The 15273-nt window shown below is 39.5% G+C and overlaps 1 protein-coding gene across 4 annotated transcripts in view; it reads right to left on the bottom strand.

Moving 5' to 3' along the window:
* Nucleotides 1–991: 991 nt before the first annotated feature.
* Nucleotides 992–15273, bottom strand: part of LOC115565932 (solute carrier organic anion transporter family member 1C1-like) — a 46065-nt gene continuing 31783 nt past the window's right edge. For 3 of the 4 annotated variants that reach the window (XM_030391625.1, XM_030391606.1, XM_030391615.1), the window contains exons 5-15: nt 14623–14744; nt 14392–14538; nt 13730–13828; nt 12737–12985; nt 11440–11604; nt 9648–9843; nt 7792–7957; nt 7320–7564; nt 4050–4114; nt 3332–3449; nt 992–3171 (exon numbers count right to left, since the gene is read on the bottom strand). In XM_030391625.1, the coding sequence (XP_030247485.1) occupies nt 2934–3171; nt 3332–3449; nt 4050–4114; nt 7320–7564; nt 7792–7957; nt 9648–9843; nt 11440–11604; nt 12737–12985; nt 13730–13828; nt 14392–14538; nt 14623–14744 (1810 nt within the window). In that variant the 3' untranslated portion in view covers nt 992–2933. The remainder of the gene's footprint in view (nt 3172–3331; nt 3450–4049; nt 4115–7319; nt 7565–7791; nt 7958–9647; nt 9844–11439; nt 11605–12736; nt 12986–13729; nt 13829–14391; nt 14539–14622; nt 14745–15273) is intronic. The other variant, XM_030391635.1, reaches the window with a different exon arrangement.

Here is a 15273-nt window from a genome sequence, read left to right as displayed (position 1 = left end):
TGGACCCAGGTCTGATCACAGAGCTGTTAATGGTAAAGATTTATAGAAAAAGGATGGGTGGTGTTTACACGCTTTGTGTCATTTGTTTTAAGCCAGGTGTTGGGGCCAAGATTTGTTGCAAACTAGAGCACCCTTGAACAGTTATGAATGTATTTTGATATAAATCGTTTGCTTTTTATATTGCTGTATGTAGTAGCGACATGTGCCGCATCCACCTTGAGCTTGGCAACAGTATGTTAATCCACTCTGTGGTTGCATGGCTGTCCAAATATACTGTAGTTTGCATGTACAATGCACTAAGACAAATCATCTTCATGGTTTTGTTGTGTTGCAGTGGATAATCTGTTTTTTTAACTGCATTAGTGGTGAATGGTAACAGGTGCAGATTTCCATCATCCAGGTCTTACTTTTTCCCTTTTGGTTTCCTCCATAGTTCCTTAAAATCTTACATAATATATTTGTGAGTCTAAGTAAAAGTTAATATCAGTAGGGTTAGATAATTGGATGCAGACTCGTAAGGTTAGTTAAGTTATTCAATCTGAGATAAACGAGGGGTTAAAATAAGTCATATGTATGTTTTTGAGCCACAGAAGGTCTAGATTGTTGTATAAAAACTGCGCTGCCTGTTTTAAGCGTTCATTTTAGGTTGAAGTTGTATGCATGTCATCAAAAGGGGCTGAACTGATTGTTATATTTCCATTATCCAGACTGAGCTTTTTTTTTTTACTGTGAAAGAGGAGCTGACATTGTAATCATCAGATTATCGTTCCCCGTTTTATGATCGATTGGTTATTGCCACTGATGGTTTCAGGGTTTACAATTGCAAAAGTTCCCCTTCAAGTTGTGCTCTGATGTTCCTGTTGAAGTCAGAAATCAGATGGAAGTGCCTTTTTTTATTTGTAGGTCAGTTTGTTTAATAAAGACACATTTCTTTACGCTGTGCTTCGTTTTGAATAATTAGCACCTGTGAATAAAAAACACCAACATATAATGTGATTGGATATGAAAAGTTTTATTCTTTAGTGTTACATTTAAGTTATCCTTGAATTTTACAAAAATAATCCAAGAAAATTATTTACATTCTGATTTCTTTAATGCAAGTTAAATGCCTTACATTAGTGAGATAATGACATCCTTCCACTACACTGCTCGCTGCTTTTCTCTGAGTCTGTACTTCACCTGTGTCTGAAACTGAACCTGAATTCAAAAAGACGATATAGCCACCAGATACTTCAAATTGAAAACATGGTTCATATCCATTTTGGGCAGTGAGGTCTTACAAAATAATAATACGCTATACACTTACAAAGACAAAAGTATTATATTTTTTTCCAAACTATTGTCTTGAGATACAGTAGCCAGTCAATGTGTTTTTTTTTTTTTTTTTTTTTTTTTGTTTTTGTTTTTTTTACTTCACGGCATTACTTTTACAGATTTCAAACAAATGGGTTCTGAGTTTCAGAATAAAAAACCTGAGAGTAGAACATGGTGTTTGAGTTAATGCACGTGCAAAAAGACAAAAAAAACCTCAACATAACCTTACACTTCCTGTCTAGCAATAGTTTGAGATGTGGAGGCTGAGCTTATACACATCAGTAACATGAATTAACATATCCTGCCATGATACTTCACACACACTGAGGTTTGTTGCCTAAAGTGGTGAACAATATCGTACAGGATAGATCATCACTGTAGCAGGAGTATAAATTCTTCCTCTTCAAGGGTTCACCTCAGACATTTTTTTTATTAAACGTAAAGAGTTGTTCAATGAAAGTGCCTGCTTGGGTGCATTGAGAAATTCTGAGCACACTCACTCTGATCCTAATCATCAGCGTTGTAGGTATTTATAACATTTTTCTCTCTTCAGTAACAAAGATTTAGTGTGGATGGTGCTGGTTCAAACTACAGGAATTGTGTACTGTCCCCTTTTGGACATCATCCATATTGAAATCAAAGCAGCCTCCACAAAACAAACTGGTAATTAAATCCCACTTACTTATCCCACAAAATATCATTTTTAGTGAGTATGAATACCAGCAGAACAAGTTCACGTCCAGAAAAGCACAGAACACAAACTACGATACAACCAGACCTGACTTTGGGCCTAAAGTAAAAAGACTAAACTTTTCAGAAATTAATTATTTTTCTCAATGACTAAGGACTTACATTCAGGCTGATAGCGTTCAGATATCTATTCAAAAATGTTACAAAACTGATGAGACATACATGATTTAGAGGTAACTGTTGAGTGAATGAGGCACATATGTCAACAACCACCAAGCCCTCAGATAGGCACTGAAATACATGTTCAAACACATATTTCTACTACATCCCAACTCTCTTTTCTGTTTAAAAGTCTAAAAAAGAAAAATCTTTACTTCCGGTCTCTTTGAAGGCTTAATGTTCCTCATTTCCATTGTTTTTTGTGTTTAAATACAGAGCCGCCGGTTTTTATAAGGCCACTTCTCCTCTTCTGTTCAGGAACAGTGATGTCAGGAAGAAAAACTTATCAGAAAGAAAAATTAATTGCTGGTTTTGAGAATTATAATGTTTTTCTAGTAGTCTGTACAAGTCACATTTCCCATCTAATCTCTTGTGCCACCATTAAACCAGAACTATTGTTATATTTTATTTATGAGGAAAAGAAACAGCATGTACATTCAAGAAATATCTCAGTTATATCAAATTTCTGTCAAATTCACAAAGCGTTCATGGGTCCAGTAGTACAAATATAGAATTTATGCTTTTATGAGATGATCGGATACAACATGTGATTCCCTGCAAATCTCATTTGTGTGTGTGCGTTTGTACAGTATCACGCTGTACACAGTGTGGCTGTGTGTGGGTTGGCATTTGTTCATCTGTGGTTTGTGTGCATCAGTGTGTGTGTGTTTGTGTGAGAGAGACAAGGAGTTTCGGTTCTGCTGGATCTGTCACAGCCGTGTCTCCCTGTCTGTGCTGTTGTCTGAGGTTTGTTGTGACTGGTCGGAGTTAGACGTCACAAACTCTTCCTTCCTGAGTGCCTCCAGCTCTGTGCCGCCGTTGGCCAGAGCACCATGGATGCCGTTTCTCTCCTCCGACTTCAGCTGTCGACTGAGCAGAATGAAGCCCGGAATGCAAATGATGAAGGAGATAGTCCGCAGGCTCAGAGTCAGACCCAGGTACGCTATCCTGTTAAAAGAAATAATTAGCTACCTAAAATATAATTACGCAAAGATAAGGTGCTTTCAACTAAACATTAGATGAGACATGAGACTGTAAATGTGACACAACCATGTCAGAAAACTGAATGTTGAATAGTGAAAAAGAACGACTGTCATGTGAGTACTACCTGTATGCAGTGGTGTTGTAGATCCGACAGGCTCCTATTCCTCCACACCTCTTCTGACCCCATTTTAGACATGTTGTGTCAATGATTGCTCCAAAGTAGATGGGTGCAGGGATCCCCGCTGTAGGACCAAAGTCAAATGAGGTTAAAAGACTGAATAATTGTCAAACATATGCATTTTGGAGTGTATCTGTTAGTTCAAGCGACATGAAGATGTCTATCTAACTGCACGAAAGACGATCTTTTTTTAAATATATATATATTTTAACTTGAAATGGGTCAAATTTGAGTTGAACACAATAGGAGGGATCAAGGATCTTACAAACAGGACCTTTAATTTGTGTAAACAAATTATTGAACCAGTTAACCGAGGATCCTGGGAACATCGGCTCTTGGGAACTTAGGACCCTGGGAGTTTAGAACCTTGGGAATATAGCAACCTGGGACTGTAGCACCCTGGGAAAACAGAATCTTGGGAACATAGGCCCTTGGGAACCTACACTAGGAACATGGGACCCAGGAACATAGAACCTTGGGAACATAGAGACCTGGTAAGATAAGACCCTGGGAACCTACACCACTCAGCCACAACATCAAAACCATAGGAACATAGAACCTTAGGTTCATAAGACTCTGGCAACTTAGGACCATGGGGACATGGGATCTTGGGAACATTTAACCTTGGAAACATAGATTTAGCTCTTTTTTGAGGGACACTTACCAAGTGTACGTGTTGCTAGAGCATGGAAACCCAAGGCCAAAGATTTCAGCTGTGGTTTGATGCATCTGCATTAAGAAAAAATTGCATATTTTGGGAAATATCTTCAGAAAATGGTTAAAAAATGTCAGCCATGTCTCTGGTACAAAACAGACACTAGGTCAGTGAACTTTCTCCAGATAAAAGGGAAGCTTTATAAATAGAAATAAAAGTAGTCATCCCATGATCAGACAAACCAATATACACAAATAATGCCACCAAAGCCTTTTCCATCACATAAGAAAAATTAATTTTCACATATTTCATGAGATTCGAAAACAGCAAACATGTTTGCTAAAACTTGTGGACTCATATAACCTGTTTTGGTGGGAAATGGTGAGATTAAACACATTACTTTTAGAGTCCTTCAGGCATTTCTCTTCCTAAACAGTGCATGCTCTCACTGTCCAAAGCCAATTATAACCCATGGCCCCCTTATGATACAACGTAGACAGTACAATGAGACATAGAGACACAGCGGGTTAGCCAATTTCATTCCAGCGAGGCCAGTGCATTCCAATAGGATCAGCTGATATGGCTTTAGGAGTTTCTGTATGTATGTGTATGTGTTTTTGTGTGTGCACGCTTGTCTTTAGGTTTAATAGCTCTACATTCCCTCATTAAAACCTCAAACACATACAGATATAGGGAAAGAGATTAAGGGAGAACAGCGCAGAGAGTAAAGGAGGCGAAGTGTGTAATCTCTTTTCTTTGGAGGGTCTCACCAGTGAAAGGCATTGTGTTAAGCAGAGTGTCAGCCAGCAGAGGGTGCTGTCATGCAGAGGAAGCTATATCATGTTCATAATACATGGTTTGGGGGTTATATGTATACGCCATGTATTCCACAGTAATACCTATGGTAAAAATCATATAATAGTTGTATTGTTTAACAAGATTATTTCAATTTGTTCAGTTATTTGTAAAAAACAATGTGCAAGTTCACCTGCCAATCAAACACCAGTTTGCAGGGTGGTGGACAGTGGACAGCCTCAAGCTAATGACTGAATTCTCTACTTATTCATCTGTCAGGAGCCTTTTTACTCCAGAGGACTTGAAATGCATTTGTGGCTTCAGCCAGTGAGGTTAACCTTGAGCTGATTGGGCTAATAAGCCAGAACGAGCTGCCCCAAATAATGAGTCACTTGAATTATTGGATTTCCAAATACTAATATCACTCTTCTATTTGACAGTGGTTGTTTTTTAAAGAAATTAATGTAATTCAATTCAACTTAACTTAATAGCCAGTTGAGCCTGCTCCATTACTTTTGTTGATTATCCGTATTTCAACTCTCCGACTAACATACAACAAATACACATACTGTGCACAAAAAGATCCATTCACTCAAATCTTTACTGATGCAATTACAGAAGACCAGCCAATCTCCTCGAGAAAACATGAGACAGCGCTGACCCATTTTCTTCTGTGTCAGAGGGACCAATTATTATAGCTAATTAATGAAGGGGGAGTTCGCTCTTCAATCCTGACCGTCATAATTGTCATTCATAACACAACACCACTGATTCACTTTCAAGAACATTTTTCTGTGGCAGCTCAACACACCTTCATGATTAAAACACTGACAATGACAATCATCAGATTTTGCACCAAATACCTGCTGCAACACTAAATTCTACCTTTGTCAATATGACTCATATGTGTAGCAGTGTTTGCAGTGGTTATGGAGTTCTTCGGTAGAGCCTGAGCAATACCAGATTTTTTGGGTTGCTGCAGACACCTATATTAGGGAGTAAAAGACTAACTTATGTACACAGATTTTTGGCTGTTATCTCTCAAAATTGGTGAGACATTACGGAGGATTCCAGGATATATTACAGTTTAACGATACACTTTATTGCCAAAAACGAAATCAGCGCACTGATCAGTAAACCTCACAGGGAATTTAATAATTAAAAAATGATCCCAATAATCTTTTTCTGCATTATAACCCCAAAAAAAGCGTTCATATTGGCACAACTCTTACGCTGATACCAATCAATCTATGATAGGCCAATATTGGTCGATAATATCAGCAAACAGATGTGTCGGTCAGGCTCTGTTCTTCGCCAACAGGTGCAAATTCAGTGATAGTTTAAATATAATTTGTTGCAATGATTCAGTTACTAAATAAAAAATGGAAAACATTTTCTCTATTGTACTTTTAATCCATTTTTGCAGGACTGCCTATTCCCAGGAATCATGTGATGTTTTTATATTTAGCTCCCTCATGGTTCAAAGCAGTCAGAAACAAGGATTTTGGCCATTTATAGCAAACTTATTTTTAATGCCAATGACTGTGTCTTTGTGCCCGTCAAAGTACAAACAGTGGCTCTGTCAAACAAACCATTTCCAGTCATATGATTTTGTGGAGGTTTAAGTCTTTGATATGATACTACTGGTTACTAGGACATAGCCAATTACTTAATTAGTTAAATCATTGAAGGCCAAACTCTGATCTAATACTCACAAATGAGGTCAGGGAGAGTGCTGAGTTACCAGCTGCGAAGTGGACACTTATGTCTCATTAACTCAATAATATTGTAGAAAGGTCCATTTCCCAACAGTAGCTGACAACTACAATAGCTGTGACGACAGGAGTCAACTCCCAACAAAACAAAATAGGGCACTTTGTAGTTTGAGAAGAAATTCAACCTCAGAATTTTAACATTTACAACCTTAATGAGGTAATAATACAATATATAAAAAATAATATAATTTTTCCCTGTCTGAAAAAACAAGCTGTTCTCAGAGGAAAATAAGGTCCCCAGAACACTGTTTGAAGCTGGAAAGGTGGCACGGTCAGCATAATATTAACAAAGTAAAACAGTATGAAACTGCATTGTCCTTTAAGGTTCATTTGCTTACTCAGTCATCAAAACAAAGAGACTCTGTTTATCTGTTTTTTTTCCAGGCATAACAATTACTTAACAAGGACAACATCTTTCTCTTCTGGTTAAAAACACCAGTTAGCAACATTTGTAGACTAAGAAAGAGCTTCTGAAATCAACACCAGCTCAACACCAAGGGTCCAAATCATAAATGCACACATTAAAGCCGCATCAGTAGACAAAATGTTGGATCATTTAGTGTGTCGAGGGGAAGAACAACGACACATGAATGACGGATATTATGGCATTCTAGCTAATCTTAACACTTTGCAGCAGTGTGAGCAGTAATTCAGTTACTTCAAAGACCTTTTTTCCATTACAGATACTTTTTTAAAATTTAAAGCTGACCTGATGAGAAACATGTAGCCCGGCGTCCCCCCGAGGGAGATGATAAAGGAAGTGATGACAGAGAGAGCCAGGAAGTACGGGAACATCCTGTCACAGTCGTCCGTGTGAGGGCACTGACCTGTACTGGCCGTAAAGTTACCGGCCACACCGACACAGCTACAGTTAGAGAAGACCTGGAGAGACATGTGCACACAAACACACAGTCGCACACACGTGACCATGTATAGCAGGACAAAGACATCAGCCTGCACACACACACACACATATATATATACATATATATATATATATATATACACACACGCAGAAATGCATACAGTGCACTGTAAGATACTGTACACGAACAATCATACACATGGCTGCAACACTCAAGAGATATTTACAATTTTAACAGCTCATGAAGCTGAATGGAACACATTGTAGACGGTAGCCTTACTTTCCGTGTGTAACATTTTTTTATTGGACAACTTACTGTGTTTTTTCCTGAGCCAGTGGAGCCGGTGCAGCCAGCGAGACAGGGAGAAACGTATGTGACGTCGTTCTCTCCACAGACGGGGTCCCAGTCGCTCGCTGAACAGAGACAGTCCGAGTTGCAGGCTGTTAACAGCGAGTGTTTATCGTAAGACACCGTGTCCACACTGGGAGGAAGATGAGGCACAAAAGATAGGCGATCAGAAAATTTGTTGTAGTGCTCTTTACAAAGACATACAATGAAAGGCTGAATACTTTTAAGAGAAAGTTGCTTTTTCTCCTAATATCAAAACACACATATTGCATTAAAACATTCAATTCTGCATTGAAGTTTACAAACATAGTAGACCTTTGTATTGCCGGGGTTTGTTGTATACTTGTTTCCAACAATGTTCAAAGCCAGAGAAATCCATATGTTACATTTCATTTGGTCGCCGGTCACTAAAACTTCTGAGATGAAGTCAGACAGTGAAGGACTAAGTCGGCGACTGAGACTAAGCGTGTATCAAGAAATGTAAATGTTACATTATCTGTGAACATTTGTGCATGAGTCAAGTCAGATTTCAGTTTTCATCAGCAGTTGTGGTTTAATGGTTTGTTCACCACCAGCAAAGCGAGTTTAAATGCAGGATTGTTTGAGTTTATTCCCATTCTCGCATGAGTGTTTACTTGCCCCGAACAGCCAGATTACCACGCATTACCCGTAAAATAGCGTTAAACGACATGCATCAAGGACAGGTGTGTGTCTTAGGTCAACCTCTTATTGAAATCAGCACTCATCAGAGACTCCAGATCCTTCTTCTTTTCCCTTTTCCTCTCTATACAGTCAACATTGCAATACATATTAAAACAACAATGGAGGTCACCTCCGTGGATCACTGCTGCAGTCAGGTTGATAAACAGTAGTGAAGGTAAATCCACTTTTAAACACTAAAGTCACAAGTTTTCCTCCTGTCAGCAAACAGCTGCGGACCAGAGTTGAAACCGATGTGACTTCGGATGGTTATTCCTCCAGCATGTCTGGCTCTGCTCCAGGCTCTCTCTTCTAGAACCAGCCAGTAGAGCAGAGTAACTGCAGCAGCTATGTGTCCTGCCCCCTTGAGTAAAGTTGTGGATTTCTCCGGGTTTGAACATTGCTGGAAACATTTGGGATAATGTAAGTACACTTACTCCACAGAATATATTGCAAAGGTCTAGTAATGTGTAGACATTTTAATGCACAAATGTTACATATTACATCTTAAAATATGTTTGGCACCAGGTTGGACAGAGTTAATGAGTATTAAGTAATGGAAAATGTGTATTTACCACAAGCTGGGCTTGTGTTTTGTGTGCCAGCTTTAGCACATTCACTGTAGATTAATTAGCACTTTGCACCCATCTGACTGCTTTTCATCTGTTTTGTCGGCGGTGTCAATTCACTTGAAGCTCAGTTTTCAGATTCAGCGGTGCATCGGGCACACATACACGAACACACACAGGGGGTGATGGGGGTGTTGGTCTGTTATGTTATTTCTGGCTGGGTTTGAGCTGTGTGATCACCTGCTGGTTGCCTCGGTGTTATAAACAGCGGTTTGCATGTCGCTGCTTGTTCTGTTAGCCGTTCTCATGCTGCTCTTTCATGTGTGGCCCCCATGGAAACCCTCAACCATTCTGTGCCAGCTCTGCCTAGCTACTAGTCCACATTGTCCCTTTTGTCACACACTGAGTAGCATTTTCTTGTTTTTTTTAACCAGATTGACTTAAACATACCAATTCAAGAAGTAGAAACTCATGAGGTGCATTTAATGTCTGTCCGTTAGGTCATTAATTACATATATATAGTCTGACGACACCATGTGATCATCCATGACTCACCTGTTGTATGAAAGCGTCACCCCGGCTACCTTGGCGTTCTCACAGCTCATCGTGAAGAAGAACAGTGACAGGAAGTAACCAATCAGAGACGTGCCAAAGGCGAACCTGGCCGCTCCCATGATGTTCAGCTTCAGCCTCTTCATCAGCAAACCTCCAGAAAACATCCCCAGTGCTACAGCCGGGATGTTGATCACACCTACGATATAAATTTTAAAAAAAAAACAACACAGAAGCACATAACTAGTTGAAACTAGATGTTTCTATCAGGGCTTAATACAATCTGGAACAAAGACAGAGAATAAGATTTAATAGAGTATCAAATCTCTCTGACACTTGCTAATACAGCGTGTAAGTAAACGACTGAGGCACTTCCAGAGGAAAAAAGAAGACTGCACATACTGAAATCCCCCTTGAAAATACGGCGCTGCTTGCTTTTTATTATTTCAGTTCCTTCTCTTTTACCTTCATTGAAGATCAATGTGAAAACTTGGGTCTTTTATCTATACCCATGTCATTAGCTCTGGTCACTGATAATGCATTCTCTTTCATATGCAGCCAGCTTAGTCTGTGCAGGCATCTCCCTTGATGAGACCACATGTACGTAGATACTTTCATCTTATGTTATCAACTTCATTAGATATTTCATTTCATATGCAAACCATATCTCGTATTCACAAAGCTCCCCGTCTCTGCAGCTGTGGTGGTTAGTGGGCTGAATTAGATCAGGCCTCGGTCCTCTTTTTTCTTTAACAATACCGCTTCGCCAACAGGCTTTTTTTCTGCTTCATCCAGTAAACGCACAACAACGAGCGAAGCGAAGAAATGCTTGGAATTACTAAGGTGTTAAAACGTCTCATCTCTAAAGTGTATGCTCTGAACACGAGTGTTAACTATGCGAATCCTAGCGCCCTTTAACCCATATAATGCGAAACAAGCGGGAGAGCTCCCCCTGATATTCCAGGTTTCCACACACAAATTATTTATGTGGGACAGAAAATATCCACAATGCTGAGCTCTTTTAATATGCAGCATGTACATTTCCAATGTGTATATACAGTATGCGTAGAAATAAGGAATTTTTCTAGAAACCTAATTTTGCATTTTTGCTACACAAGTTAAACCTGACAAAGAATCCCTACTTCACCCTAAAGTAGACTAATAATATGAAGTCGTAAAAACTTTTTAGCCCGGACAAAAAGACTATTTTACTGGGTAATTCTGAGGTAATGGGTTTCCACTGTACATTTAAAAGATGAAAATAAATCCAGGAAAACGATTAGTTTAGAATTGTTGAGTAAAGTAGACTATTCAGTCAGTTAGTTAGTTTGTTAAGATTTTGCAAACTAAAACACTTTAATGACTTGAAGTTATTAGTTTAGAAATAATTACCACAATTCACCCCGCTTGTTAACTTTCAATCTTTCTCCATCTCCAACGAGATCACCAATAGGTGGATTTCTGTGTGTGTCTGACCCCGACACCGTCCTATTCGTACCCAGATCTATAACTACTAAAATATGTAGAGTTATTGCATTTTGACACAGCCTGTCTGTTTTAAAACAGTTGGAGCCTTTACAGCACTAGCGGCCCATGAAACTTACATGCGTTGTGAATCACTTATGAGACATTACTCAGCCAACTGGATCCTTGTATTGCATGAAGCTTGTGATTTGAGTCAAATAGAATCAGTGTACACACACAGATGAGAGGAGAGAGGAGAGACAACAGTGGGAGAAAAAATAGACAGTGACAACACAGCTTTTAATAAAAAAATGTTTTGCATGAAGCGTACCCATTAGAAAGTTGGCCTTTGAGGCAGACTGCCTGAAGTGCTGCTCGATGTACTTGGGCTTGTAGGTGACCATGCCGATGAGTGAATTCAGCTGGATGATTGTCACACACAGGTAGATCAAGTACACTGGGTGTCCCAGCAGAGTCCGCAGGGTTGGAAAAAAGTCTGTAGAGGGAGGCAAATCTGCTTTTAAAACACTGTCCGAAAAACGTTAAACATTAAATATTTCTATAGGATCTAGGATCTCTAATTACCTATCTCTTATTACTGCAACACAATAATATAATATATGATTATAAGGAAATAATTTCTGTATTTCTGTCTACTTGAAGAAGGAGGAAGAGAATGAGTAGTGGCTTGTGAAAGTAGGACAAAATTAAAGAATTTGAAAATGTTTGCCGCCCCCAGTGTTTATTAAAACGCTAGCCTGGCTACAGTATATAGTGTCTTTAAATTTAAAAAAGTAGCCTGTGGAGTTATGGAGCAACACGCGTGTTGGTCCCTGTTCTGTTTGTATTGTGGGAAACATGTTTCACAAGCTGTTGTTGGCTACACATTATTCTGTTGATTGACAGTAGCTAGCAATGAGGCATAAACAAATATAAACAGTGCATAATTAACTCCACAAAGGAGGCTTTGTTTCAGTCCATGTCTGTTTTTTTTTTGTTTTTTTTGTCCATTGGTTGGTTTGTCAGCAGGACAGAGTTCCACAAAACTTGGATGGAGGATGGGTCTCGGCCCAGAACAGACCCTGTGCAACTTCTTCACTTTCTTTATCATTGAAGGATAGGGCGTTTTGAATATTTCTATGAATTTCTCAGGGAATAATGTATGGATCAGTCATATCGAGGTGGTTGGTATCTATGAGCGAGTACAACTTAATGTGAATCCAAATAAAAATCTGGATCTTGTAGTTTTAAATGTTTTATTTGATATTGGATTAGGTTTGATTAAATTAGAGGGGACTGTTTGTCCTCCACAGAGGTATGTGCTCTACTCAGCGCCATTTCAGTTTTAATAAAATCAAATTTTCTTAAAAAAGTGGCTTTGAAAATGTTTTCTAAGGAGGAAGGTGAACTCAGCATTTGTGTCAAACCTTAACGTGAGACCTTAAACTTCTGTTTGTCAACAAGAACTCCCCACAGTCAGAAGACGGCTGTTTCCCCAGTCTGTCTTGTCAAAAGAAAACCTCAGCTCACTTGTCCCTTTGTGTAGAATTATGATGTACCTATAGCAATTTTGTAAGTGATTGTGTTGGCATATATTTTTCTTTCAATCCATCTCGTTCCATCCTTACCTTTGGCCATCTCTATGAAAGTCGTATTGTCATCTGCAGGATACTTGTGCTTCAGAAGAGGAGAGTCTTTAATGAAACTTGTCTGCTCTGGTGTGCACTTCTCTGGGCCCCGTGGCCCAGACATGGGCAGGGAACGGGGCAGAAACCAGAACGGGATGGCAGACAGGAGGGTGATGACCCCGGCTATGAGATAGCCCAGCCACCAGGCCCCCACCCAGCGGGCATCTGCTGGGGTGATGGTGATAGTTTCTGTTTTTTTTTTTTTTGGGGGGGGGGGACATTAATCAAAGGTCATTTAGAGCTCAGGAGGTGGATTGAAATATCATGATCTGACTATTCATCACAGCAGTTTCACATAAATCCCTCAAGATGATTTCACTCCACACTGCCTCTACTTTTAACTTCTCTCTATGAGGCAGAGAACACAGTATTGTCTCTTCAGTTATTCCTTCAGCTACTTTTCTGTTGCCTTTGTCTCGGTTCTCTGTCGGCAGCACTCTATTTAATTGTAGCATTTAACAGAGCTTTGTCCTACCTTTCCCTCCACTGTGTCTTGTTCATTAGCTAATTGACTCTAATCCTATACACCTGCTCTCCATTTGCAAGACGTATTCATGCTGCTTGACATCCACCGGAGGTCACAACTGATAATATCATGCCTCAGTTTTATGAATGAAAAGGTCTTTTCCAGAACAGATATTTTGACCTGGGATGGCAGGAAAAGTACCTGTAAGTAAGTTTTACTGACGGCTGTACAGGCCGGCTCTTTAGGGCCAACAATTTAGTGACATGATGGGCATGTTATGGAACTGAAGTTTGATTCAGACCAGAATCCCCACATATATAAAGGGTTTGGCCGACCTATTCTGCCCCTAACATCAAACTCTTTCATGGTTAAATATGATACAAACTGTTGTTTTATGCATCAAGACCTGTTTAAGATGGATAAGTCTCAATATGATATATGAAGATGTAGAAGCAAACACATCTCACCCATCTTTACAAATCCAATGTCCACATAGATTTTGGCGCAAAGGGAGCCGAGTAGGTAGCCAAACACAGGGCCAACAACTGAGATGGTCTGCACACAGCCTGGGTCATGACAAAAGAGACACACAGCACACATACTGGTTAAGCACTAAACTGATATTTTCCACAAATCTTTTCATACATATTGATTTGCTCATGTCTTCAATCTGTTATAAACTCTCATTTGTTTGGGAACAACTTGCTTAGCAAGCATGTTCTTTTCTAATAATTCCCATAATCTGCTATTGTAGGACACTGAAGGGATTTGCTGGCAATTCGGGGAAAACACCGCTGTTGCACATGGCAGCTTTCAGCAAGCACGGTGTTATTTTGAGATACTATAATGTGCTACAAACGAGGCTGTGTGCTGCTGCATCCAGGGCTGAAGCCCAATGTGAACGGCTGTTTCATGCAGTAAGTTAGCAGTGTGCATATTTTCTACAACGATTATCAGCCCTCGAGCTGTTTTAACAGAGAACAGAGAGAATCAGGGACCCCAAAAATTGTTCTAGGTCTTTGATTTTATTGGATAAGGCTGAGTAGAACTCATACATTCACACATGTAGAACTCACTAACATGTGTTTACTTTAAAAGTGCATCCACCACTGGGTGATATCCTTCTTACCAACATAGAGCGCAGCATTCTCCTCAGTAGCAAAATCATCTATATAAGAGATTCCGAGCGGCTGCACAGGCGTCTCTCCGATCCCCCGCAAGACATTTCCCAGGAGCACATAGATCCACATTGACAAGTTGGACTCTCCTTCGCAACCTGTGGTCAAAGATGAAATTTATCAGACATTTTTTACTGTCACTTTACTATTTTTTACCAGTGTACATGTGTGTAAATGCTCACCCGTGGGGGGCGCTGCAGGCAGTTTACCACTTTGGCTAAGGTCTGCTGGTGAGCCCATCGCACACGGAGAGGGGTTTAGTGTTGAGTTCACGACCCACCGCACTGATGTTTCAAATTCATAGCTGTATGCAAAACACAGATGGACCAGAGATGAAAACAAAAAAACAAATAAAAACAGCATTTTATTTTTAATAAAGTTTAAGCATGAATGTGATTGGAATCAACAGCCAACTCAAGACGACCTGGTATAGGCTGACCCAACAGTGCTATGTTAAGGACATGAAATAAACAGTATGAAATATATACATAATGGGAGGATTTTTGGCTGCTAACCTCAGTAAATATCTCTGCAACACAATACCTAGACAATCGAAATATAAAAACTGATCAAATGTATTTGGGCCATCTAGTTCCATTATATTTGAGAGAAGGCAGACACCTCCTACATCTGATATCTATTTATTTCACACGAAAACAATTTAGATTGATAAATAACCCTAGAGGTAATTGATTTAGGGGTGAATTGTGGCCTTTAAAACATTTCTTGCTGGCCATTACGCTGTATGAATTGGGTGTTTATGTTGCGTCTGATTGGTTATTGACAGAATGTAATGAGTCCCTTTTTGTGGATATGATTTGGTGCATTAATCA

Source organism: Sparus aurata, chromosome 2, assembly GCF_900880675.1.
Source record: "Sparus aurata chromosome 2, fSpaAur1.1, whole genome shotgun sequence".
NCBI lineage: Eukaryota > Metazoa > Chordata > Actinopteri > Spariformes > Sparidae > Sparus > Sparus aurata.
Note: the sequence above shows the minus strand (reverse complement) of the source record. Positions and strands in the feature narration are given on the sequence as shown.